General features: G+C 37.9%; 1 protein-coding gene across 1 annotated transcript; it reads left to right on the forward strand.

Moving 5' to 3' along the window:
• Positions 1-219: 219 nt before the first annotated feature.
• Pwwp3b (PWWP domain containing 3B) lies at positions 220-26,049 on the forward strand. Its single transcript, XM_052171730.1, has 5 exons — positions 220-367; positions 3,181-3,320; positions 20,151-20,279; positions 22,601-22,763; positions 23,406-26,049. The coding sequence occupies exon 5, from the start codon at positions 23,627-23,629 to the stop codon at positions 25,667-25,669; it is 2,043 nt and encodes a 680-aa protein (XP_052027690.1). The 5' UTR covers positions 220-367; positions 3,181-3,320; positions 20,151-20,279; positions 22,601-22,763; positions 23,406-23,626; the 3' UTR covers positions 25,670-26,049.
• The last annotated feature ends 1,380 nt before the right edge of the window (positions 26,050-27,429 follow it).

Below are 27,429 nucleotides of genomic sequence, written 5' to 3' on the forward strand. Positions count from 1 at the left end.
TGGTTTTGCACTTTTTTTCCCAGAGCACCCGAGCCCTTCTGTTCTCCACCCCTCCCTCACAGAAGGGGGCGGAGCGTCCCGGGCGGAGGGGAAGGCGGGAACGCCCGAGGTGGGCGGGGCGAAGCTGCTCTTATAAGGGCTCCCGAGGCTCGGGCCCGCCACTCGCTCGCGGCTTGCCTGAGGGACACTGCAGCTTCGTGAGGGGGAGACTGCCTGAAGGAGAGGCTCTCCGCTGGCGGCGGCGGCGGCGGCGGCGGCGGCAGAGGCAGCGGCGGCTGCTGCGGTGCCGGGCGCCAGAGGCTGCGTCTTCAGGCCTGCCTGGGAAGTAGGTGTTTTTGGAGAATTGTAGGAGATTTCGGTGAGAAAGGTGAGAAAAGTCGGGGCGCGGGGTGAAAGTAAGGAAAAGGGGTGTCGCTTTGTGCCGGTCGCCTCTATGAGAGAAATGATAACTGAGCTTTGTATTCCAGATTGTTCTTTTAAAAGTCCAATGGGAGAGAGCTGGCGATCATGTTACACCTGAGGAAAAAAAAATCATTCTTCACGAGGTCGCAAACACTAACTTTTGAATGGATCCTTTGGTAATTTAGTCAAAGAGCCATGGTGGCTGTGGTAAATGTTTAGAAAAAAATCTTCGCGAATTGATCTCTCTTATTTTGAAAGAAAAGTTTTGATGTCGTAAATGAAAATTTAAAGTCTTTGGGATGCTGGCTTACTTTCTGTGCGTTGTGTTTGCCACAGATACTAATGTTTCGGTGAATTTTGATCAAAAGTATACAGTAAAGTATAATTTGCAGATTCAAGTACCTCAGGGAGCTGAAATGGGGTTATTTTTGTCAAAGAATAGATACTCAGTGTTTTAAAAGATATCACATTTTTTAATAATATGTAAAAGATGATCTCTTTCTACATCTCTGCTTACCTACCAAGAGGATGAGTCCTGAATGGTATAAAAATATAAAAGGTAAGAGTGAGAGGCTGGCATGGGGGTGGTAAAAGCCTGGATTCCCAGGGCTCGGGAGGAGGGGTGGGGGCTGGATGATCAGGAGTTAAAAAGCCAGCTTCCAATACTTAGGCGAGGCTACACTAGGCCTTGTCTCCAAACCAAACCCTGAGAGATCATAAAAGCAATAAACATTCATTACAACAAACAGAATAAACGGTACATCTAATAATAAAGGATGCCTCCTCTTAAAGAACATTGAAGGGAGTGCCCGATGTGTTTCCTTGTTTTCACTGAGCATGTAGTACCTAGATTGGCCTAAATTAACTGAAGAGAGAATTTAAAACCAGAAGGGGAAAAGCTACTTGTGAACTATCTATGAGGATTGAATAAATGTAATTTGAACAAGTGCATTGAAGTGTACATGTGACGAAATAATACAATCAAAAGTAGTAAACAACTCAGGCAGAACATGCTGAAGATGCAAGGTTTTGTTATAGACTTTTCGGACTTTTGCACTCAGATATCAAGAATGGAGGTGAAAGGGAATAATTCATTTTGTTTCAGGTGCTTGAGCAGATGCCCACATACATTCCATTGTCTTAAGCTACAGCTGGATTTTCCTGTGGATCTGAGAAGGCTGGTTACCCAATTCCCTGTGCTTGCTTAAAATTCAGCTACTTATGCTATAGTCCAGACTGGTTCAAAGAGGAATATATATGTATTCTTGAGACAGTATTTAGAAAATGTTCAAACACATGTTAAGCAGTATGTAGGAGGCTCTCATTGAATACTATTTAGTTGTAAAAATAATAAAGTATGGCCAGATGGCTCAGTGGGTAAATACACTTGCCTTGCAAGGCTGGTGACCTGAGTCTCCAGAATCCATGTAAAGACAGAAAGAGAGAACTGACTCTACAGAATTCCCCCGGCCTTCGCATGCATACCAAGCCACCCCACATGACCACCACACTCACACACACTCAATAATAAAGGTGAAATAACTCTAAATGCAATGATAAGAAAATAGGTTTAAGGTTCACTCTAAACTTAAGTAACTTCCAGAAAATTCTGCATAATGTAATCTCAAATCATTTACAAAAAGAGAATTGTATATTAATAGAAGGAGTATAAGAGAAAATGAATATACAAATAGTAACTTAAAAATGGTAATGTAAGTAGAGTTAGAGAGAAAAAAGTATTTCAACTTATGTATTACATATCTTCAGTTTAAAAAGAGCATATTTGAGTGGCTTTCATTAGGAGAAAAAATTAAATCTAGAGATATGGGAGTCTAAAATAGTTCACAAATGATAATGTGGAAATTATTGATATAGAAATACCAACTATATTATTGAGGAGTAAACAGTCTTAATTTCAAAACATTCAAATATAAGTATACAAATATATAGTAATATGATGAGCAAACTGCCATATTTTGATCACTATTGTTATACAAATCCAAAACTGTATAGAAAATAATAAGCATTAGATAGATTGTAGTCCAAACTCTAGAATGAGAAGTTTGTGGCCCTGTTTCTATACATAACACCAAGAGACAGGCGGAGACTGAGACAGAAAGATGGGGAGATGTAGATGGAGACAGAGACAGAGACAGAAAGATGGAGAGAGAGGCGGTGGGTGGGGGGGAGGAGGCGGAGGGAAATGTTTAAGTTGAGAATGATAATTCTGGAAACTTGGGAGAACCAATAGTTGCTCCCACTGTTCCTCACCCTATTGTCTGGCACTTAAAAGGTCTCCTAAATGTTTTCTAGGCAATCATATTTATAATGTGGACAAACAAATAATAAATTCTATTTTGTCTGAGCAGACTATGAACATTTGCATAGGATGTGATTGGAAATATCTGTTGTATATAATTTGAAAACTCCATACAAGGAGAGTGAGTCCTGTGAGGATTTACGAAGTACCCCAAATGATAACAAAACCCTAGGTAGATTGATAGAATGCAGCTGAAAGAGCAAGCAAGGAAACTGTTGCTTCCCTTCTTTTATGTCTCTGCCTCTTAATTTCCTGATTATTTTAGCATCAAACAAATACAGAGTTGTTCTAAACACCATTGCAACATATATGAATAAGAAGGAAAATCAGCATATCATGAGACTCCTAGGGATGCAATTTCACTGCATTCCTGTGCCTCATGACAGCCTGAGTTTGGGTAGGTGGTTTCCCTGCATTTTTTCATTTTATTGATTTTATTTTGTCTTCCTTTTGCCTAGTCCTTCCTGTGATACCACTTGTGACCAGAAAAGCAGTGCAGCAATACAAGTACCCAGAAGGGTGAAGGCTCTGCTGGGCAAACAGCTGAAGTGTGAACCAAAACAGCTGGGCCATAGTGTCAGACAGACTGCGACAGAGGGTATGATTCTTCTAGTTTACTTCTTACATTTAAAGACATTTTGAGATTGCAAAGGTTCAGTTATTTTGGATATTTAGTATTTTAAATTTAAAACTGCCTTTGTTTCAGAGCTGGTTTCGGGTGAAAATTTGGGCTAGTTTATTTGGCTCCCTCTATTGAAGCCAGGAGAAGTGGAATGAAGCGTCATAGTTTTGAGAAAGCCCCTCCTGTTTTAAAGAGAAGTCATGGTAGTGGCCATCCAAAGCTGGTCTGTAAACCGGAATAGCGAGTCCCTGAGAAGTGCTGTAGGTTGTTATCACCACATACCTGACAGCACAGTTACTAGGGTTTCTTAAGATCTGCTTAAAGGCCCCAAGGCTTTCTCCTTAGAAGGAAATCTGTGTGCTTTCCTGCGTAGTGTTCATAGTGGCTTAAGGCACTCACTTCTTTTCTGGCAACCATCACAAATCTCTGACTCCAATGTTTGTGCTGTGTTGTCGAAGTTGAGTCCTCTGTCTTTTGTCCAGGAGATTTTCTTCAATTATCTTGGGTAAACTGGGCAGCAGTAGCAGCTCAGAAATCATTAAAACCTAGCATTCCCCAGCATAAGGAAGAGAAGCCCCAAAGGCTCCAGTTATCCTGGAACACAAATAATGTCCCTGACAGTGCCAAAGACCCTCCTACTCAAGTCCCTTTCTTCTTTTACAACAGAAGAGAAAAGAGAAAGATAAGGTATCCGGTTTCTGTTATCTTAGTCGTTCTGTGGTCTTGTCCATCCTGCCTCCTTCTGATTCTGTCTGCTTTCTGACCTGCACCCTATCTCCACTCTCATTGTTCACCCACCTTTCTACCTGCCCAAGGAAGCCTTTTATCTAGTCCCCTTTCTTCGGGGGTTATGTTTTAATCTAACCCAGTTCTCACTCATTGAAAATATTTTCTCCAAGCTACCTTGTGAATTTTCTGGGTAATGAAAAACAGGCTAATAAAACAAGGCTTCTTAGAAAACACTACAGGGGTCTGCAATTTTTTATTATCACATCATGAAATTGTGGTTACTGTTTGATATTGAACAACCTATGTTTAACATTAGAGGTCCACGTGACTCATTCATCTTTGTTGAACAGGCTGTCTGGGATGTGGAGGTGACAACCTAAATTTGTGTGGGGGGAAAAAAGGTAATAAAGGTTTCAAAGCCACAACTATCTGACTTCCTATTTGAAAAATATTACTGTAACACCCCTGACATTGGAGTCTACCAACAGAGACTGCCACCTCACCAACAAACCCTGGTTACCCTTTTCAGAGTGGGTACAGAATCATTTTGACATTGCCTGACCATTCGGCTTAGGGTCTCTGGAAGAATGATGGCTTCTTTCTGTAGAGTGCCCAGTGCAAACAGTTTTTTTCTTCTTCCCATTTATTACAGGAAGAGCTTTGCTAACAGTCCAGCTGTTTCTCTATTCTTGGTTGTTAAAATGAGCAGGAGATTATTTGTGTTACCTGTTCCCTCTGTTAGCTACTGGGATATTTTAACATCTTAGAATGTTTGGTTTTAAACTTAGCATAACAGTATCTTAAGGGATGTAAACCTCCGAATTGTTATTTCCAGGCAGTGTGTGTAAGATATAACTCCCTCTAGGAACTACCATGTTGGAGTTAAAGCTCAGGAAGAAGGGATGGCTAATCATTAATAAAGTAGAGCGGAGTGAGTCTTTCCCTGCATAAGTTTACTGCATTCAGAGTCATTACAGGAACAGGCAGATCTGAAAGGGAACTGACCACCAAGCTTCAGCAGCAAAGAAAGATGTGCCATAATGACTGAGTGCTTAGGGGAATGTTGTAACCCTATGCCAGTTATGGTCAGCACAAAGGCATAGTTCACCAAAATATGCTAAGACGGAGAGTGGAGCCAATACTAAGGATGCCAGCAGCACCAGGGCTGTGATGTTGAACCTCACTCAGTTTCCAATTACATTCGTTGATTTCCCCATAATCTGAGGGTAAACAACATCACCTTGCATCCTAGTAAACAGGCTGTGGACCATGATGGAGAAAGAGGACACATAGTATACACAGACAGACTTGCTTTGGCTTTTTTTTTTTTCTTGTCCCTTCCCTGGGTTTATAGCAGGACTGACTTTCTATTTCCTTGTATGTACTCTTACCAATTGTTGATTTTATAATTTCTTTGCTGCTTTTCAGTCAAACTGAGCTTTAAAAAGTGAAGGTTTAGTCTTAGTTACATTTACATCTCTTGGATGATTAAAGTAAGTGGGTATCTTTCCTATGGTGCTGTTTTTATTTTGAGGGTTTGGGATTTAAGGAGCTCCACTGAATAAATTGTTAGAAAATGGAGTTGCACAAGGGAGCCAAAGTGTAAGCTTTAGCACAATGGTAAATTGCAGAACACAGATAATTGTAAAAGTCAAGTGGGCCTTAGAACAAAGCACTAAATTTAAGTAAATTCTGCCAAATTTTGAGGCTTTTAGCAGTCCACAGACAGAGATATTTAGAGCTGCTCTGTATGAACCTGCTTACAAGGAAGCAGAGCGTTCATTCCCTCAGAGTTCCCTAGCCTATTCATGTCCTTTGGGTCTTTCCCATTTAGTTTGGTCCTGCTATTTATTTCTAATTAACTTGTAAGAGCTACTTTAGGCTGCCTTGACATTTGATTTTTATTTTTATTTTTTGGTGGGTTTTGTTAGTTTTTGAGGTAGGTGCTCACTCTCTAGTCCATTTCTGCTCTGTAGCCCAAGCTCCCTTCAACTACCCCCAAGCTTCCTGCCTCAGTTTCCCCAGTGCTTGGATTATAGGTATAAGGCACCACACTCACCTTTAGAACAGTTGTACCAAGTTTGTCAAGTTTTGCCATTTTGGCTTAGTGTTTTTGCTATAAGGTTTCCCTCCCTAATTTTACTATATTCACATACACATTTCTTTAAAGAATTTAATTAGTGTTTCATATTTAGAAATGACTAAAATGTGTGAAAGTTTTAGAAGGATGAATAAGACTTGATTTTATACACACACACACACACACACACAGAGTCATACACACTACACATACTCATACACACACACTAATAAATACCATACACACTCACACACCACACACGCACACTCATAAACACTACACACATTCACACACACACAAACAACATCACATACACACACACACACACCACACACCACAGCAAGTGGTAGGGGAAGCATATAATCTCAGGACCAGGAAAATTAATCTTTCAAAGACTTGATTTTCCCACCAAATAAGATGTTATTAATTCACTTCAATCACAAAGGAGGGCATGGCAAATATTTTTAATACATTTTGAGCAACTGGACCTTAATTTAGTTTGCAGAAATAAAATGGCAGAGTAGACAAAACATATATGTGTTGCAAAAGCTATTCTTATCTAGGTCTTTAATGTGTGTTACAGACATTGCTGCATTTTTTTCAGGGAGGGGATTATCCACCCTGGTGCTTTAAATGCAAAGTAAAGGACACATGTTGCCTTTCTGCTTTCCAGTTTAAAAAAAAAAAGAAGAAGAAGCAGCACGTTTCTGGATTTTTTTTTTCCCCCAGACTGAAACAAGTCTGAGTTTGAGCTAGTGGCTTTCGCCCCTCCCCAGGGGCTCTTCCCTGCAGCCCCCAGCACGAGAAGGGGAGGAGCTTATGCCTGCTGGTGGGAAGCGCGCAGCAGCGCTTGTCCTGGGGGAGGGGCTGCACTTCTCCAGGCGGCGGCAGCAGACTAGGAGCTGGGAGGTAATGGCTGTCTTAAAGCCCGTTATTTTCTGGCAATTTCTTCGCGCTTTGGTGGAAAGGTGGAAAAAGAAAATAGAGATTATTGCCTGGGAGAGGTGGGAATGCAATAATGTTTTGATAGATTTGTCGTAACTCGGGTGGAATTAATCTTCTGGAATTTGGGGTTTTCGGATAATTTTGAAAGTCCGTAGTGTGGAGAGAGGTGATCAGATTGCAGCTTCTAAAATGAGACTTCAGTGAGGCATGCCGTTCATGTTCATTTTCTTACGTGGCATTCCATGTTTTTGTCTCCGGTACAGTTTTTTGTTTTTTAAATCGGATTTTGTTTTAAATATTTGCATTCTGCCAAAAATAATAACTGGCAGAAAATGCAAACATAAAATGAATGACATAGAAAGGTACTTGGGCTTGGAAGGAGATTAAGATACGCTGTTGAGTGATATCACTTGTAAAAAAAAAAATGCGCGTTTTCCTGACTGGGGGCGGGGGCGGGAAACTAGACTCCTTGTGTCTCCCACTGTTTGGGTGTAGTTGGTAGTGGCAGAAGTGAGGCATAACCTTTTCTTTTAATTTTAACTGCTTTCAGCATTTTCAGAATTGCTTTAATCCCTGATAATTTTTATAATTAGAAAAGCAAAACGATGCTGAGACAGCAGACTATTTTATTTCAAACATACTCGAACGCTCACACACACATATACACACACACACACATACATAAATCCACACAGAGATACACGCTCTCATAACCCTTTCCTTTGGCTGAGAGGGGATTTTTTTTTTCTGGACCCAGTCAAGCAAGGAGCCAAGTTGTGTAGACTACAGCCCTGCGTGTATCCTGCTTATGAGGGCGCCTCTCAGGCCACAGGTAGAGCAGTGCTCCATAAGAACCATTATTTTCTTTTTTCTGTGCTATCTCAGTTTAAAAGTGAGATAGGGCACTTGGTTTAATTCTCTATGCAGTTTTAAAAGTAGTATGCAGCACGATACTTCAATCCTATGGAATGTTCCATAGCTGCCAAATTTAAAAGTATGAAGCTGTTGTGATTTGAAAAGCTGTCTGCAAAGTAGAAGTTGGTGGAAAAGAGTAAGTTTAGAATGGCCTCAGTGTTTTAAGTTATTTAAGGAGAAAAACTATGATTAACGAAGTGTGTGTCACCAAATCAGGAAAAAAAGGGTATTGATCTTCTAGTGGAATTTGTATGTGATGGTGTAGAAGCAGTCTTACCATCTCTGTCTTAAAGTAACCTGTTGTTTTGTTTTGTTTTGTTTTGTTTGTTTTGTTTTGTTTGAGACAGGCTCTCTTTAGACCAGCCTCCCCTGGAACTATGTAGTTCTAGGCTGGCTTTGTGACAATCCTCATGCCTCAGCCTATTGAATGATGAGAATGTAGGCATGAACAAACATGCTGGATTTAAAATAATCTTTAATTTGCACTTAGTAATTTTCTAATAACATTGGAAAAAATCTTGGACTAGCATGCTTCAAAGTTGGTGGATGGGGGATAGAATTTGAAACAATGCATTATAATGAACCAAACTGGCTGCCAGGTATGGTGTCTTATATCTATAATCCAAGCATTCAAGAGCCTAAGGTAGGAGGATTGCTTTGAGTTTTAAAGTTAGCTTGAAACTGCAACGTGATTTGCAGACCAGGTTGGGTTGCAGAACAGCCCCTTGATTCAAAGAACCAAAACAAAAAAAAAAGCTGGATTGTAATAGTATGGATTCCTTTGTATGTGTATGAATATATAAAGTATACAGGCAATTATTAGTAGAGTTAATAGTTCCAAAATTATACTTTTTGTAGCTTCCCCATATTTGAAATTTATCTATAGTAAAGATTTTTGTATGTAGAGACATTTGGATTCCACCTTTTGTGCAATGCATAACAAAGCTGTGATTTTCAGCCTGGTATATTCTAGAAGCCTGAGAAAGCTGCTGGCTGGCAAGATGTAGTTCCCACCCTTCTCCAAGGACATGGTAGTGACAGTTCTGCTTCTGGACACAAGATGGCGCTTGCCAGATAGCATAATTCTTCCTCAGACAAGTGTTTTTATGAAGTGAGCAAACAAAACAGTGAAACACATTTTGTATTATTAAAGTGTAAGGCAGCATGTAGTATATAATGGGAATTCATTTGAAAAACTCTTTGTGCATAAGGAAGACAAAGCCCCATCCAATACTGATGTGAGGACTCTAAATGTTTTAAATGGAGGTCGTATGGTCTGGTTCATAGTAGACAGAAAGCTCTGTTATTTCTGTTCTCTTCTGTCTCTGCCTGGTAATTTTATGCTAGAAAAATGGCATGCATACAAGAGTTTTGATAGGGAATTTTTTTTTTTTACCCAGTTTGACTCTCTGTTCCTTTTTGGTCCTACCTCAGTTAATATCGCATTTGTGAGTGATGTGGGCAGTGTACCTGTGATGCATCTGAGCACTAGAAAGCCTATGCAATGGCAGAAGTGCCCAGCAGAATCATGGCTCTGTTGGGAAAGCAGCTGGAGGGAGAAACAAGACAGCTGGATCACAGAGCCAAAGCACCCCAGGTCACGTGACAGAGAAGAGCCTTCCATTTCATAAAACAGTTTATGTGAAAAACATGAAGTTGAAGATGTGGAGTAGGGTTTCTTTTGTTTCTGGTTCAGTAGCCATGGCATAGCAAATTAAAACTCACACATTGTAAAGCTGGGAAAGAAATAAGTATAGGCAGCTCTCCGCGACCAATGATTTGATTTTTGTTTCTTCAACTTTATTATGGTTCAGAAAACACTGGCCCTCAGTAGAAGTTATGCTTTGAATCTGTGTCTTTTCCTAGACTTGTACTACGTAGCATCACTCAAGTTTCTCATCACTGTAGGATAGCAGCAGTGAGCTGTTTCAACATGCTGTTTCCCTTTTGGCACAGTCTCAGTTAATATCACATTTGCAAGTGATGTAGGCAGTGTCCTGTGATCCATTATGAGTCCCCAAAACGTCAGTGCAAATGCAGACGTGTCCGGGAACTCAGCGGGAGTGAGAATGAAGACAACTTGCAGTCATGTGGTCAGACAGGAGACAAAGCTGTTTGAGGCGGTGCATTGATGCCAGTGCCTGTTTGGTTTGTTTGCTCCTTCATTTATTTTGTGTGTATGGGGTTTGTCTGTATTACACCCATGTGTAATACCCCCGAAGACAAAGGAAGGTGATTATCCCCTGGCACAGGAGTTAGAAATGTTTGTCAACCACCATGTAGCTGCTGGGATTCAAGCCCAGAACCTCTGAAAAAACAGCCAGTGCTTTTAACCATTGCTCCAGCCCCCTGTGGTTTGTTTTTTTGAGATAAGGTCTCACCCTATAGTCCAGGCCAGCCTGATGCTGGCTATGTAGACTAGAGGCCTAGGATTTACAGCCCTCTGCCTATCTCTGCTTCCTTAGTGCTGGAATTATATGGAACCAGGGCCATCTCTACTAGTGATTCTGGAGTGAGAGAGGAGACTGTGTGTGTGTGTGTATGTGTGTGTGTGTGTGTGTCCTAGTTTGTCCACAGGACAACTCAAATATGGTTTAACTGTGATATTTTCAAGGTCTAATGAGTTCCTTTGAATATGAATTTAAGTTGAAGAAAATGTATGTTAAAACTCTACAATGACATTAGAAAAATGTTCACAATGATAGCTACTTTTGGAAGTCTGTTGTGTCCAAGCCAACCATATGACTCACAAGAAAACCTTGGAAAGCATCCTGACAATAAGCAGCTATGTCAGTCATTCCAAACCTCTGACTGCCATCCTCTTAATGATAGGTTACTATGTTATCTAGGCCAGCGGAGGAGACCCAGACCCTGAATTCTATCTGGCTGATATGGGTAGATAAAGAGCTCTGGCAATTTACCCAAGTTAAAAGAGCAATCCCTAGACTAAACTGTGAAAGCTGCAAGACTTCCAAAGTAACCATGGAAATGGTATCCTGATGGACTCCCTGCTCCCCTTGCCTGCCTCCCATTTGTCAGCACACACACACTCACTCCCTTCATACAGTGGCTGCAAGAAGGCCTAGGTCCTAGGACATTAGAAAAGTACTTCCTAGCCACAGTCTCAGGTCTTCACCTAGTGCCTGGAATCTTTTTTCTTTTCTTTTCTTTTCTTTTTCTTTCTTTCTTTTTTTTCTGAGACAGGGTTTCTCTGTGTAGCCCTGGCTGTCCTGGAACTCACTCTGTAGACCAGGCCAGCCTCGAACTCAGAAATCCGCCTGCCTCTGCCTCCCAAGTGCTGGGATTAAAGGTGTGCGCCTGGCTTTTTCTTTATTTTTTTAAAGATTCATTTGTGTGTGTGTGTGTGTGTGTGTGTGTGTGTGTGTGTGTGTCCATGGAAGCCGAAACAGGGTTGTATTTCCTAGAGCAAGTGTTCTAGGCAGTTGTGAGCCTCCTGATATTGTGCTGGGAACTGAACTCAGGTTAGCTCAAAGAGCTGCAGGCATTATAAAGTGCTGAGACATTCCTCCACCCTCCCCAACTCCTTTTTTAAAAAGTAAAGCTATCTTCTAGTTTCATACATTCAAATTATTAACTCAAGCTTTTTTATTGGATTGTGTATATGTTCATGGGGTTAGTACATGCTTGTGTGTGTAGTTATATACTCCTCACATTTTTGAGGTAAGATATCTTACTGAGCCTGAGTTCTCTTGACTTGGCTAGACTGGCTAAATCCAGGGATTGCCTGTCTACCGTCCCAGAATTGAGATTGCAGGCACAAGCTCAGGTCTCCACATATGGCAAGCACATTACTGACTGACATAGTTCTCTGGCCCTTTATTTAAGCTCACTGTAAGTTTTTCGAAGCACCTAGATAGATACAACTGCTTCTTTGGTTAAGCTAGGTAGTCATATATAAATCACTGTGACCTAAAGACTTTTATCGATGATTGAAAGCTCACTAAATGATTTCTTGCCTAAATCTAGATATACTAATGAGTCATGTCTATATTTAGATCATCTGTGCTTCATACTGAATTTATACTTTTTTAGCACCTTCTTCCTGGTCATTGTCTGCCTGGTGTTGCTCACTTAGGCTGCTGCTGATGTCCAAAAGGTATTGATGTAGAATATGTTTTGATATTAGGTGGTACAAGTTGCCCATTCAGTCTGCTAATATAGCTAGAACTGGGTTCCAAGACACATGGTTTAAACATATCAGAGGTCCTTGCCATAACACCTGCCTGAGAAAATTGGTATTAAATTATTTGATCTACCATCTCTCTTATGGCCTCACCAAAAAATACTTAAATCAGGGTGTTAAGAATAAGTTTGGTCTTTCCTGTAGATGTCGCAGAGAATGGCAGGTGTTATGAGGAACACCTTTCTTTTTCTTCAAGTTACCAGTAGTGGATTCTAGACAGGTCTTTCTGTCTGTTCCTTCAGTGAAGAATAGCACAGCCTAATAGTTTGGGCATATAGTAGAGCTTTGTTTGTGTATGTGTTATAACGATGTGTTGTGAGGCCCTGGTCTCCTTTTCTTGGATTTTATCCTTCAATAGGTTTCTCATTACACAATCCATACAGCCTTCACTCTCAGAGATCCTCTCTGTTGGCATTCTATAGATTTCCATAGTTATGGTGGTGTGCAGAACTGCCTGGGTGTTATTCTCTTTTTTTAAAGCTTTTGTGTCATGCTACATACATTGACCTAAGATTATGGAGGGTTTTTTTTCTCCATGGCAATGATATACTACATTGGAATACTCTGTTTTAAAGGTCCCTAAATAGTTTGAATGTCCATTGAAGGTCTAAGGATTATTTTAACAGTGTCTTTAACAGTGTCCATGGACCTCACAATGATCTTTGAGAATATTTTAACTAGAAAATTCCTGTTCATATTATGAACCTAATGCACAAAATAGTGTTAATTATTCTGTAGCTAAGCTATCTCTTCTGTGTTTAGAAGCTGCTTTGCGGTGGGAACACATGGGTAACCAGCTCTCCCATCTTGAGTTGGAGAATCTGACTACTCTGTTTCCCCATCGTTCTTTCTTATCTCTTCCCTTTCCTTATAGCTATATATTTGACTGGCATGGGAAGACCTTCAGGATGATTAAAGCTGTGCCAAAGAGAATAAATTTCATAAGCTATAGGATATTAGCCTTTCAAGTTTTTTGACATTTGTCTTTTGCTAATTCAATGGAAGAGCTAGGCAGCAAAGACATGAACTCTTACAAGAAGAGTTACATAATCATATCAAAAGCTACCTGTCTTGGAAGCCTCCCAAATGCTTTAAAAATTAATACAGTAATAAATTATTATAGGGAATTAAAATAATCTAATAGGCAACAGGCTTTGTTCTGTATTTAAAAGGATATTTTAATCCTTATATTTGGTACACACAACCTTCTTTGGTAGTCAATTAATTCAAAGAAAAAAACAGTGTTTTTCCAGTTCTATCAGAGTAAAATATAATTGTTTTTATGGGTTATATTCTAGTTGGTTACTCTCTTTTTTTGAAGACTCATATTTATTGAAGCATAATTTGCATAGAGTTAAATCCACTCTTTTTTAAAACTGTACATATTGATGAGCTTTAACAAACTTAGTCACAAAACAATACAATTGGGTAATGGAATGTTTTATTAATTCCAAAATATGACATTCAGACCTCATTGTATTCTATATACTGTCTCTATCCCACTTCCTGACAATCAGCAAGTTTATTTCTGTTTCTATGGATTTTCTTTTCCTGGGGTGTCATGTACATGGAATCATAAAGTAATCTTTTGAATCTAGCAATTTCATTATATTGATCAACAGATAAATATTCTACTTACACATGCAAAACTATTGCATGTATAAGTAGTTTATTCCTTAATACAGCTGAGAAGTGTTGTATGATATGGATATTCTATGATTTGCTAACAATTCATCAAGAGATGTACAGGTTTTAATGATTATGATTGAAGTAGTTAAAGAATTCAAAGCAGACCCTTGCCGGGGCGGGAGGGGGGTGTTCTTCTCTTGAGTAAATACCTCAGAGTGGAATTATTGGCTTTGAAGGATTAAGAATGCTTAACTACATTAACAACTTTTGGGCTGTTTCTAAAGTTGTGTTTGATATTTTTGCAATATGTAAGTAGCTTTACATCATTTTCTGAAATCTCTCCTGTCAATGTTTTTTTCTCTTTGATACCAGCTGTTATTATAAAAGTGTTAACGATGCCTCATTATCTTTTCCTTGTATATATTTACTAATGGTGATGAACATATTTTCATGTCTTTAACTGCAAACTGTGTATCTATTTTAATTGAGATGTTAGTCTTACTAAATTCAAAGAACATTTTATATATCCTGGATACGAGCTCTAAAAGAGGTATATGTTTTGCACATATTTTCTTCAACTCTGAATTTTTTTCATTTTAGTTTGGATTTTTTTCAAGCTGAATTTTGCTATTTGTTTTTATTGTTTGTGATTATTTTTTTCCTGGCTAATAAACCTTTGGCTCATCCAAGATCTCAAAGACATTCTCCCAATATTTTATAGATTTGGCTTTATAGAAATTTGATTTTATAGAACTGGATCATGATGTGTTTTGAATGGTTTTTGTTGATAGTCTTAGCTAAGGGGTCATGATAAAAATTTTGCTTAAAATGTTCCAGTACCATTTATTGAAAAGAACTTTTCAAAAATCAGTAGACAATATTTACTAGTTTATTTGTGATCTGTTGACCTATATATGTCAACCTTACATCAATTATATATAATCCTGATTACCATAGTCTTGAAATCAGATAATGTGAGTCTTCTACCTTTTCTATTTCCTTTTCAGTGTCATTCTGGTTCCTCTACTTCTCCAAACATATTTTAGAGTTATTCTTTCAACTTCCACAAAAAAGCCTGCTGGAATTTTTATTAAGTTACAGTGACAATAGATATGTATGGAGAGTTTTACACCCTAAAATTAGTGTTTCTGTCAATTCACATAGTATATATCCTTGGTTATTTATACACTTAATTATTTGCATCAGTATATTAAAGTTTCCAACACACTTGTTCTTACACTTAGGTTTTTTTTTTCTTTTTTTTTTTTTTGAGATGGAGTCTCTCCTTGACCTAAAACTTGCCAAGTGGGTAAGCGTGGCTAGCCAGCAGGCTCTGGGGAATCCATTTGTCTCTGCCATCCAAGTACTGGATTACAAACACAAACCACAACACCTGGCCTTTAAAATATGGGTCATAGGGTTCCAATTCAGATCTTAGTGCTTGCAAATGCAAATACTTCATGAACAAAACTGTCTCCCAGCCCTGCTTCTTGCATTTTTAAAATAAAATTATACATGGACTTTTAAATCTTAAGCTTTAAGTATTTGTTGTATAGATATAGTCAACTCTAGATTGGTTGATTCATTAAAGTTCTCTTTATAGTTCATTCATGTTAATCTGAAATGCAGTTTTACTTTTACCTTTCCAAGACATATACACTTAATTTGTTTTTCAGGTCTTACTCTATTCATCAGGGCCTCTAATTCAATGTTGATGAGAAACAGTAAAAGCAAATATTCTTACTGTTTTCCTGGTTTTAGCAGAAAGGCATTCCATGTATTACCACTAAGTATAATGTTAACTGTAGGGCTTTTGTAGATGTTGGTGATCTGATTGAGGACAATTGATTTGTTTTATAATCGGCTCGGTTTTTCTATCCTGAATATCTGGTGGGATGTTGGTAGATGCTCTGTCTGCCTCAGTTACTATGATTTTTCATAATTTTCAGTCCTCTAATGTGGTAAGTTAAATGGATGAATTTACAAAGGTTGAACAATCCTTATATTCCCAAATATGAATTTCATTTGATCATGATATATATTTTATCTATGTCATTGCTTTGAGCAATAGCATTTTATGAAGATTTCTACATCTATGTTTTTAAGAGATAGTAGTAGTCTATGGTTTTTCTGTACTTTTTATTCTGTTATTGGTATCAGGTAAGTAAATGTCTCTGTCATAAAAATATATTTGATGTCATTTCTTGTATTTTTATCACCTAATTCTGACTGGTTTGCATTATTGGGTTTTTAAGTAGAGGTTGGTGCACTACACGATTTTTTCTTCACAATTCTTTACCCTAAAATTTCATCAGTCCCTAAATACTTGTACTAACAGAAGGGAGATTGTCTATTTTCATGCCCTTCCTATTTTTCATCTATTTGTATTAAGTACTAGTTCCACGATGAGGCAGATGAGGCAGAAAGTATTGCCCAGAGTAGCCTCAATGTTTGGAGGCACCTTTGGACCTGAACCTTGAAAGTAGAGCTTTCTTAACAGTCTTTCCTTTACTCCATGGTGGGTAGCCTCTAATTTGAATCTCTGAGTGCCATATGGAAAGCAGCTATGCTCATCATACACCATAAGGCACACACATGCATACAAGCACACACAAAGACAGAGGAAAGAAAGAACCTCAAAGCCTGTCCCCATTGACACAATTCCTCCAACTCTTGTTGGAGGAACCAACCTCCAACACCTCCTAATCCTTCCCAAACAGCTCCACTTCTGGTTAACCACCTCCACAATCCAAAGACTGTATTGCATCACCTCCCACATGATTTTATTGTACTATCATTTTATAGCTACATCCTCTCTTCTGGAACATCAGCAACGTTAATCTTTTCACTATCCCTCTCCTGTTATTTTGAATGTATCATAAATACTAAATCCTATAGTGTTATGGAGTCCAGGTTCTGAGTGGCCCACTCCATTGTGAAGTATCTTTCCCTTGTGTGCAGACTCTACCTTGTTTGCAGTTAGCATAATTTGGCAAAGATGATGAATTGTAACTTACTACCATGATTATATGAGACTGTCTTAGCCAAATGTAAAAGTAGGAGACGATGGGAGAGGAGAAAAGAAGGAGGCAGGCTAGATACAGAATCAGGTACAATAATTTTCTTTTAAGTTTCTGTGACTCTCAGCATATAATGCTTTAAGATTTATAAAATTGCTCAGCTGTTCATCCCCCACACAGGTATGGAACATTTTTTATTTACAGTGAGGGATTTGCAATGTGCCTTAGTGATCAACTCTAGAGTCAGAGTACCTAGGTCCAAATGCCATGTGCCAAATACACTGTTATCATTCTTGTAAATATTTCTTAATCTCTCTAATGCCCCATTTACAAAATGAGAATGCCAAAAATGTTAACTGCTTTAGTCTATTTGTGCTATTATAACAGAGTACTTAAGACTAAGACATTTCTCCACAATGGGCAGATATTTAGCTCACAGTTCTGCAGGCTGAAACATCCAAGAACTGAGGGGCCAGATCTGCCAGGGGCATTATTATTATATCACAAGGTCACAAAGAGTAGTATATAGTGAAAGAGCAAACAAGAAAGTAAGAAGGGACAAAGTTCATTACCTTTTTACTGCAACCCATTTCCACAATGACTACACCACTCCTGCAATCTGGTATTAATAGGTTTGCTGGAGTTTAAATCAACTCATAAAGGTCTCTCATCTCTCAACACTTATGCACTGAGGATTTAAATTTCCAAAACATGAACTTTAAGGGATATATAGGACCTTGCTGACAAGACTGCCTGGCTTGTGGTAAGAAATCACTGGAATATATCCTTAATATTAATACTAGTAATGTTTATGTAGGATGAAATGAGTTATTATCTGGTTAATGATTAAGCTACCAGACATGTAAAAATTATAGGCATTATATATTATTTTATATAATCTACCTCATAATATCACCAGTATAATTTTAGCATTTATCGTTAGCAGTTATCATTCTTCTTATTCTTCTGAAAAACAGTAAAATTTCTAAAAAGTCCATGGAATTAGTATAAGAATGGCTAACTTGTGCATGCTATGGAAAATAGACAGGAAAGTATAGTTTCAAAGTATATTAACTGTATTTTATGTACACTTGGGCATTCAAATGAGTAGTTAAAATACTATAAAGTATAAAATCATACAATTCTCTTCACTTAAATAAAGTCATTTATAATACATCATCCCAGGAATCCTCTTTAGATTAAATAATAATAAATATTTTATAACAATTATTCATTTTTTTGGTTATTAGAAAATCAAGTATTTTTGTGCTGCTATTCTAAAGGCAGACTGGGAAATACCAGGATATAGCTAAGATATAAGTTGTTCCATAAGTTGATATCAGAATGTGGTAGTCCAATTAGGGGCTTACGATCGATCGTCCATTTTTAGTGACATACATCATTTTTCTAGTTCACTTCTTAATTCATAATAGTTTTCCAAACTATTTACTGTGGTCAATTTCTAGTGAACATGAAAAATAGTGAAAGTGAGGCATTGAGCCAAGGCTAGCAGTTTATCCAATTTTGGTGGTGTTGCCTTTAGAAGCTTCACAGATAGGCAGTTAAACAAATGAAAGAAAAAACTTTCCGGTGGCAGAGAGTGCTACACCAAACTTCATTTTCCTCCTGAATTACAAGGAGACTATATTGCCCAGGCTCTACTGTAGTTCGCACTCTACACATGAGTTCTGGTTAGAGGACAGAGGCCTGTGGTGGTATTTGCCAGAAATAGCCCTTAAAACTCTCCACAAGACTGTCCATCCTCCCTTTCTCTTAGATATCTAGCCAGAGAAAAATTATGTACCAAAGGATTGCCAGGCCCAAGAAGATGGTAAAGCCATAGGCTGGAAGAAGTGACTGCCTGAAACAGAGCACCCTCCCCTTTCTGGTGACTTGATGACCTCCTTTAAAAATTTTTGGAAAGTGAATGTGTGAGATTTGTGAATACCACAAACATTTTATAATTTATATATTAGCACCACCAACAAAAGTCTCAGCCTAGGGATGACTTTTATTGGTCTATTAATATTTATTACATAAATGTGATTAAAAAACAACAACAACATACATTTAGTGCCAGGCAGTGGTGGTGCACGCCTTTAATCCCAGCACTTGGGAGACAGAGGCAGGTGGATTTCTGAGTTCGAGGCCAGCCTGGTCTACACAGAGAAATCCTGTCTCAAAAACAAAACAAAACAAAAACAATCAACAACAAAAAACATATATTTAAAACATATACCCTATAAATAATGTCATATAATGTGTTATACTGAGGCAAACTACCTTATCTCTCAAGTTATCAATTTTAATTTAAGTATAATTATACTCAAACTGGCTTTCTAATTTAAAATTACTGTAGAGATATTTTGAAGAACAAAGGACATGTAAATTAAAAACAAATTCTTCCTGCATTGAATTTCCCAAGTATGAAACACAACAGCAAGTACTAGAAAAAGCAACTTCCTGTTATAGTCTAGGATATGCAGAAATGGCTAGCATCATTCCAAAGAAATGATTTTTTTACCTTCTAGTTAGAAATAAACATGTATATGAAGCAATCTCTGAAGTTTTCCTGAAGAATGTAAGAAAAGAACTGAGTCGAAGTAGAGATGTACAATGTTTTGGACACAGAAAGCAAAAAAGTCTTATTGAAAATAATGTAAAGTTGTTGTGCAATACTAATCAATATATTTCTCATTCTACTTTAAAAGGTGTTGATCAGCATGGACTTCCATGCACCTATAAATATATTTGTTTTACAAGTGTTTTTTTTTTTTAATTTTTTAGAAATTTTGCATCTGTCTTCATCTAGGAAATTGGTATATGGTTTTCTTCTTTTGTTGTGTTCTTATCCTATGTGGAGTGTGAGCGGTGTGGGTATATTTGTGTGTGCTTGGAAAGAGGAAAGGGGTTAGAGTGGGCAGTGGGAACAAGGTAGGGCAATGGGGGAATAAATAGGAGCAAAACACATGATATGTGCATAAAACGTTCAGAATGGAGCCCATCATTTAGCAATGAAGACATATTAGTAAAAAGAAAAGAATCACTATAGGCATAGGATGGCAAAGAAGGTTAGGTAAAATATGTAAGCAATGTTTAAACTGGGGTTTTCTTACTGAGATAGTGTTTTGCAATCTCTTCAAGAAATCATCCACCCCCAGGGTTTGAATGGGAATTACACAAACCCTGGGTGCTATTAACTGTGAAGTTCTTTAAAGGGGAACATTTCCATGCCTCAACACTAAAGCGGGTTTTTCTTGGCAATTGTCTCTCCTGTAATTCAGGGAGTGGCCTTAAGCTCTGCGTCACCGCGGGGGCGGAGCCTTCTCTGAGCAGTGCCTGTGAGTTGTGTCCTGCCAGCCTTGGGGGAGGAGCTGCATTTTACCAGGCTGCAGCTGACAAGAAGCTTCAAGGTAATGTCTGACTTAAATTTATTTTCTAGTGACTTCTCGGAGCTCTGGGATAAAAATGAGGAAAGAGGAAGGATGATCTCGGGGTGGAAGGAAAGATTTGTGAGTTTTAGAGAACTGCTAGAATTTTGAGGACATTAATCCTCTGGAACTTTTGCATCTTGTAAGGTTTTTTAAGTCCACAGAGGGGAAAGGGTGATCAGATTACAGCCTCTAAATTAAGGCTTCAGGGCAGCATGGCCGTTCATGCTAATTTCCTAACTTGGCAGACCTACTTGATATTAAGAGGTGTTCTGTGATTCTATGAAGTTTCAAACATTTATTCATTTACACAGAAATAAAACTGACAGGAGTATTTAACAACAGTGTATTCATACATCTGCTAATTGGAATACACTGAAAAGTGTGACCATGTTACATACACATAAGTACAGGAAGGGGTTCAAATGTGCAGTTGAGCGAAGACATGGGCACATAATATATGCATGTATATGTGTGTGGTTGGAAAAATGTGACAGAAACTTTTAGCATTCAGCATTTTGGAGTAGTCAACCTGCAGTTTTTAATGTTTAACCCATTACAATATCATAAGAATTCCTTGCCTTGTGATTATTTGTATAACCATGAAAGAAATGAAGCTCAAACAGCTACCCATTTTCTTTAAACACAAACATTCAAAAACACATATATATGCTTCCACAACCATACTTAATTTTTTCCAGTAGTGGAAATTTTTCCTACATCTGGTCAAATAAGTAGTGTGGTTGCTGTTATGATTATAAATCTGTTTGTGTCCTCCTTGCAAGTCATTATTTCAGGTCAAAAATCATTTTCTGCATTATTTAAGTGTACAGATAAAAATATTTGGTTTATCCCTGTAAACCATTTAAAGAAAATATGGTATGATACATGCATGCTCTATGGTATTATGTATCTGGTAAATACAAAACATTGGCCTCCACATGAAGTAATTTGAAAGTTTATGAGAAAAAGGGTACATGGTAAAGAGAGCAAATTATTGGATAATAATTACATATACTATCTCAATATATGCATGTTACTATATAATGTATGCAACTAAATCTGAAAAATATATCTCTAACAAAAATACACATGATCTATTTAGTTAGAGAATCAGAGATGGCTTTACCAGTCTATATTTTTAAAGTAGTAATTCATTTTTATTGTTTCTTACATCTTCAGGGAAACATACAGATAAAATATTACACACTTGGGATAAGCCTCATTTAATAAGTTATGCAAATTCATGAGGAAAACACTTATTTATATAAAATTATGTTCAAATCATACTCTAGAATGGGGGTTCATGAACCTGGTTTGAAATGAGCATTCATCCTTCTATCTGTGTAAGCAAAATTCTAGACAGAGAATAATAATGGTAGACATTTGTTTTAAGTTGTACTTAACTTTTAGATGTATAATGTATTTTGTATCATTTTAATTTAATAAGCTTCTGGATCAACAGAAATAGGGTGATGTTTCACCACAATACTGTGGTGAAAACATCACCCTATTTCTACCCTGTACTAGAATGTACTTTATTTAATATTCTTAAATCTTTTTTTGGTACTGGGAATCAAACCCAGGTTCTTAAATGTGCCAGGCAAACACTCTTAACACTGAGTCACATTCCTAGATCTAGGTGCTTATATTTAGCATAAAGAATTCTCAAAACCCAAAACAACTCCTGAATTGTTTCTAGTGCAGTTTCTATCCCCCCATAAAAAAGGATCTTGTGTTTAGGCCCTGCCTATACATCACCATCAGGCTGCAATTCCAATACTGGTCACAAGATGGCAAAAGCACCAGAAAGCCCAAATTCCCTTCAGGGAACCATTTTTATGACGCAGGCAAACCAAACAGGGATACTGTTTTTTTAATTAATAAGACTATGAGACACAGTGTGCCATATAAGTCATTCCATTGAAAACAAGTACATGTTTAAATAAGGAAACCATATGATGATTAATGGGGAGATTCTATAGAAAATCTATATTGTGATTCATAGGAGACACAAGCTAATTTGTTACCTTCCTTCCCTCATGCCTCACTTCCCACTTCTCAAGAGTGAAATTCATTTCAGTATGAATGGTAAAGAATATTTCATCTTGAAAGAACACAGGAGAAAACAAATATGACATCTACATTAATGACTATGTCTCATCTCCTCCCTGTGTTGCACAAAGGCATGCCCATTAGTTTGGGTAGACAGGGTTTGTTTGTTTGTTTGTTTGTTTGTTTGTTTGTTTGTTTTAACATTTCTTCCCTTTACTGATTGGATTTCCTGTCTTCCTTTTGTACAGTCTCGGTTAATAGCAGAGGTGCATGTGATTGGATTTTAGCCCAGAAAGGCAGTATAACTTACGTGCCCTAGGGTGAAAAGCCTGCTTGCAAGTCAGCTGGCGTGAGGATCGAGATAGTTGGCTATCACACTGCAAGACTAACCACCAGTCCACCCTACAGAGGGTAAGTAAGTCTCTTCCCATTTCAGGAAATGCTTTACATTTGAAAACATGCAGAGGTCTTAAAGAATACTTGATTTGGCTTCCTGCTTTGCATGTGTAGCATTTGAATTTCAAAGCAACTTTTGTATTAACATAATTCAGTTAAGAGTTTGAGGTAAAGCCATATGCTCAACTTGCGAATTGCCTTTTAGTGTTATGGAAACATTAGAAGCATTTGAGAACTTAGTAGAATTACATTTTGTTTAGCTTGTTCTGTAACTTCTGAATAAGACTTTGAGAATGGAACTGAACATTCAGTGAGACACCCTCCCCCACATGATCCTCATGGATCCTACATTTGAAGATTCATTCCCACAGGTGAAATACCAGGAATATGAGAGTGTCAAAGTATCTAATGACATAAATTCCCTAGTATACAACTACAGTACTTTTACTGGTGCATATTCATCAGCAACAATATAAGAGTTTTTTACTTAGGATTATTGTGTAAGTTTATTTCCTGATATTATTACCCCCTATCCATTAAGCCCTCTATCCAGAAAGGTCTCTCATTGAACACAGTTCTTTTCAGTTTGCTTCCATTTGCTTGACTTGTACTTCAACAAGATACTTTTATTTGTTAATAGTGTTCTCCCTATTTCAGTATCTTCCAGAGTTCTCTTATTCAAACAACATGTTCAAGAATCCTGGGGACATATTCGTGGAAGAAAACATTGCACATAAGTCATAAACTCTTTGTGGTTCCAAATCAAAAAGAAACTTTAGTAAGACTGGTGTTTTGTTAGGACTTGTATTTGCAGCCACAAGGCTAGCCAATCTCTTTGTCTGTAATACTAACTACTTGGCACACTAATCTAAATCATAATGGATGGTGAATATGTCCTGTGTAATTGGAAAGACCAGTTATGGCCAGCAAAAGTTTTAGATAGGTCTGAAAGTCCATCAGACAGTAAGAGGAAAAAGGCATTGTCCCTAGAAGTTGAAATACTTTCACTGGAAGAGAAAATTACCTTGGAAAGCAAAGACACAGAAGTCCTAACCAAATCTGCTGTTGAAGCCATTATGTCCTCTCTAGCAGTGCAGTCAGAGGTCGACGTCGCACCTAGAGAGGAGACAGCCTATGAAAGATCACTGAAAATGGCACTGGAAATCGTGAAAGAAAGAACAAATCAGAGCCAAGTAAACATGTCAGAAGAACTTACCACTACAGCATCTGAAAATGTACCAGAAGGTCAGCTGCCTGATTCACCTCCTCCTAAAAAGTTCCGGAAACTTGAAAGCAACCTCCAGGAAGACTCAGCTTCCATGTTACTATGCTCAGAGAGTGATGATTCCATGTCTGATGATAAGCTGCAGGTGCACGCAACCAGTGAGAGCATGCTAAATGAAATGGAAACAAAGTCATCAGAAAACTTAAGCTGTTGCCAAACATATCCTTCATTTTCAGATGATGATGATAAAAAAGAAGAAAAGAAAAAGATTGACATCTCAGCAATCATGTCTGTGAATTTATCACTCAAAGAAGAAAGTGATTATATTAAAGAAGAAAAGTTCGTCCCCTCATCAGAAGATCTCGCTGTGCCCAAAGAGGAGTCACAAGACATCCTCCCAGAAGCCCAGGCTGTTTCTGCTGAATGCTCTACTGTCTCAGAGAATAACATGGAAGATCCTGGAGAAGGCCCATCAAATCAGAATCCAGGCTCCTATGCCAGCCAAAATCAGTCTTCTGTGGAATCAGATGTAGGTGCTGAGACATCCACTGCAGGGTGCTCAGGGGACTATCAGGTTTCCCTTCCTTCCCGTGATACAGTCAACAGTGATCTACTAGTTCAGAGACTGGATTTAGAAGATCTTGAGGAAGAAGCCCGAGCTTCTGGCAAGCTTTTGTCTCTAAATCCTGCCTGTGCAGCTGCATTAGAAAATGATGATGAAGATGACGATGAAGACCTTCCACGTTTCATTCTCCGTTATGAGACACGTGCATTTGAAACCGGAATGATAGTGTGGTTTAAATACCAGAAATACCCATTTTGGCCAGCAGTGATCAAAAGCATTAGGCGGAAAGAGAGGAAAGCGAGTGTGCTTTTGGTTGAGGCAGACATGAATCCTCAAAAGAAAGGTGTTAGAGTATCTTTGAGAAGGCTGAAAAAATATGACTGTAAAGAGAAACAGGCACTAGTGGAGAAAGCCAGGGAGGAGTACCGGGACAGCATCGATTGGTGCGTGTCACTGATTTGTGACTACCGAGTTAGGCTAGGTTGTGGCTCTTTTTCTGGCTCGTTCTTTGAGTATTACGCTGCTGACATCAGTTATCCAGTCAGGAAAATCATCAAACAAGATACCTTCAGAAATATATTTCCAAAGCTATACAATGATGACGTCGGGGAGCAGTTGCCTGTGGCATCCCAAGCCAAGAGAGCATCTTTCCAGAAAATTCTCCCTGACCGGATGAAGCCTGCTCGGGACCGAGCTAACAAGAACCTGGTAGATTTCATTGTCAATGCAAAAGGAACAGAGGACCACCTCCTGGGCATTTTAAAGGGCACAAAAAAATCCAAGTGGCTGAAATCATTTCTGAATGCAAAGAGTTTCACACCCTGTATTGAAACCTACTTTGAAGATGAAGATCAACTGGATGAGGTAGTGAAATATCTACAAGAAATTTATAAGCAAATTGACCAGAAGATGCTGACTCTGATCAAAGATGACAAAATTAAGTTTGTCTTGGAAGTTCTTCTACCAGAAGCAATTATTTGCTCGATTTCTGCTGTTGATGGCTTAGATTATGAGGCGGCTGAGGCAAAGTATTTAAAGGGACCATCCCTCGGCTGTAGGGAGAGAGAATTATATGATTCCAAAATCCTATTTGAAAAGAGACGGAGGTCATCACCAAATGCAGGCCATTAAATATGCCAAGAGTTAAAACCAACATGGAAGCTAGATGAAGCTTTGGAAAAGTAATCTTCTAAAAGTTCCAACCCCTAAATATTTGCTGAAAATGAAGGGAGGGTCTTTGAATTCTAAGTTCTTTTATTTTTGAAGATCTTTGTGATCTGCCGATGCTAATACATCCACCTTTATTTTCTTGTGCTTCTTCAGATTCAGCTTCATCAGTATATTTTTAGCAGTTTGACTTTCTAATATATTTTGGAATGCATAATTCTTAGGCAACTTTAGGAGAAACCATTATTTTGTTTTATGATATTTTTGCATCTTTGCTGTATAGGTAAATACATTATGCACATTCAGTTCAAGAAAACTGCACTGGTGTTAGATTTTAAGCAAGAGAATTAGAAAAGATGTCTAAAACAAATATCAGTTATATATTTTTTGGTCAATTTTTTTTATAAGGTACTGACTTTTCTCTTACGATAGCCAATTTATTTTTCCTGCCATGCCTATTTATTTTTGGGAAAGATATCTCTAAATCATAGAACCAAAGAAGATTAAAATTTGCCATATATATAAAACCAACCACAATTGCTTTTGCAAGAAAACAATCTAAAATTAAAAAGTAAATGGGTTATCCACATGTAATCTATCTGTGTGTATGTGTATAACATCTCAGCATGCAGAAAATGATTGTTCATTCTACACTTCTCTGAAATTCCAGTTTGAGGAGTGTCTGTCTTTCAATGCTGAATAACTTCCTAAAACAAAAGCTTCTGGCTATCTTCATTATTGTGAGTAGATCTTAATATAGCAATTTGAGTACACATAGAAGACAGTTAAAATCAGCGTGTCAACAGTCTAGCCACTCTAAAGTCCAGAGTTGCTGCTTCAAATCCATTTAAGTTTAATATAAACTAAGAAAAGCACTGTGTTTAAGTCCTTTCTCCAAATATAAAGTCATTTGTCTCCAACCAAGCAAGCTTTAGCATCTAGAACGGTTCCAATTGGTTCCAATACCATAAATGCCAACTGGTAAATCATTCCAACCTACTAGATGGACCAGAAACTGGAAAATTGGAAAAACGTTAAAGTAAAAGTCCTTTACTTGCTACATGTGGCTGTTATTCTGTATATGGTTATGATGTATACAAAATTAGTCGTTCTTGTTACTTGAAACAAGATTTTTTTATAAGACTAAATCTTAGGAAAGCTAGTATATTAAAAAAACCTTGATGTGAAAAGATGTACTAAGGGCTTAACACAAACCTATCTCCATTTTTACCTCAAAGAGTGAGACAGCTTTCACTCTTGGGCTCTTTTACGTTCATCTCACACAGCTCTGTTTATGTACAATTTGCAGAATTTTGGTATTTGATTTGTAAGAAAACTATCCTTCGATTTAGATGTTCATTTCACTTTAGTTATGTAGAAACACTGTGGTGTTTGTGTAAATTAATATATGTATAAGCATATATATCTACATGTGCACCCACAATTCGTTTAAAAGTTGTAACTGATGTCATCATTTAACTCTTGTTATAAGTTGTCATTCTAAATAAATGCCCACTTTCGTGATTGATTTTGTATTATTTTAAAAGAAAGCCTTTCCGATCGTTTATGCTTTATATCTAACAAAACTGTTTTTGGACCCTGCGTGAGATTTCCCAGCATTCCTTTTATATGCATAATCTGACAACCCCCATAATTTCCATATAGCTTTGAAGAGTATATTATGACATACCATCTATGATTTGGGGAAATGCATTATATTTACA

Source organism: Apodemus sylvaticus, chromosome X (genome assembly GCF_947179515.1).
Source record: "Apodemus sylvaticus chromosome X, mApoSyl1.1, whole genome shotgun sequence".
NCBI classification, from domain to species: Eukaryota; Metazoa; Chordata; class Mammalia; order Rodentia; family Muridae; genus Apodemus; species Apodemus sylvaticus.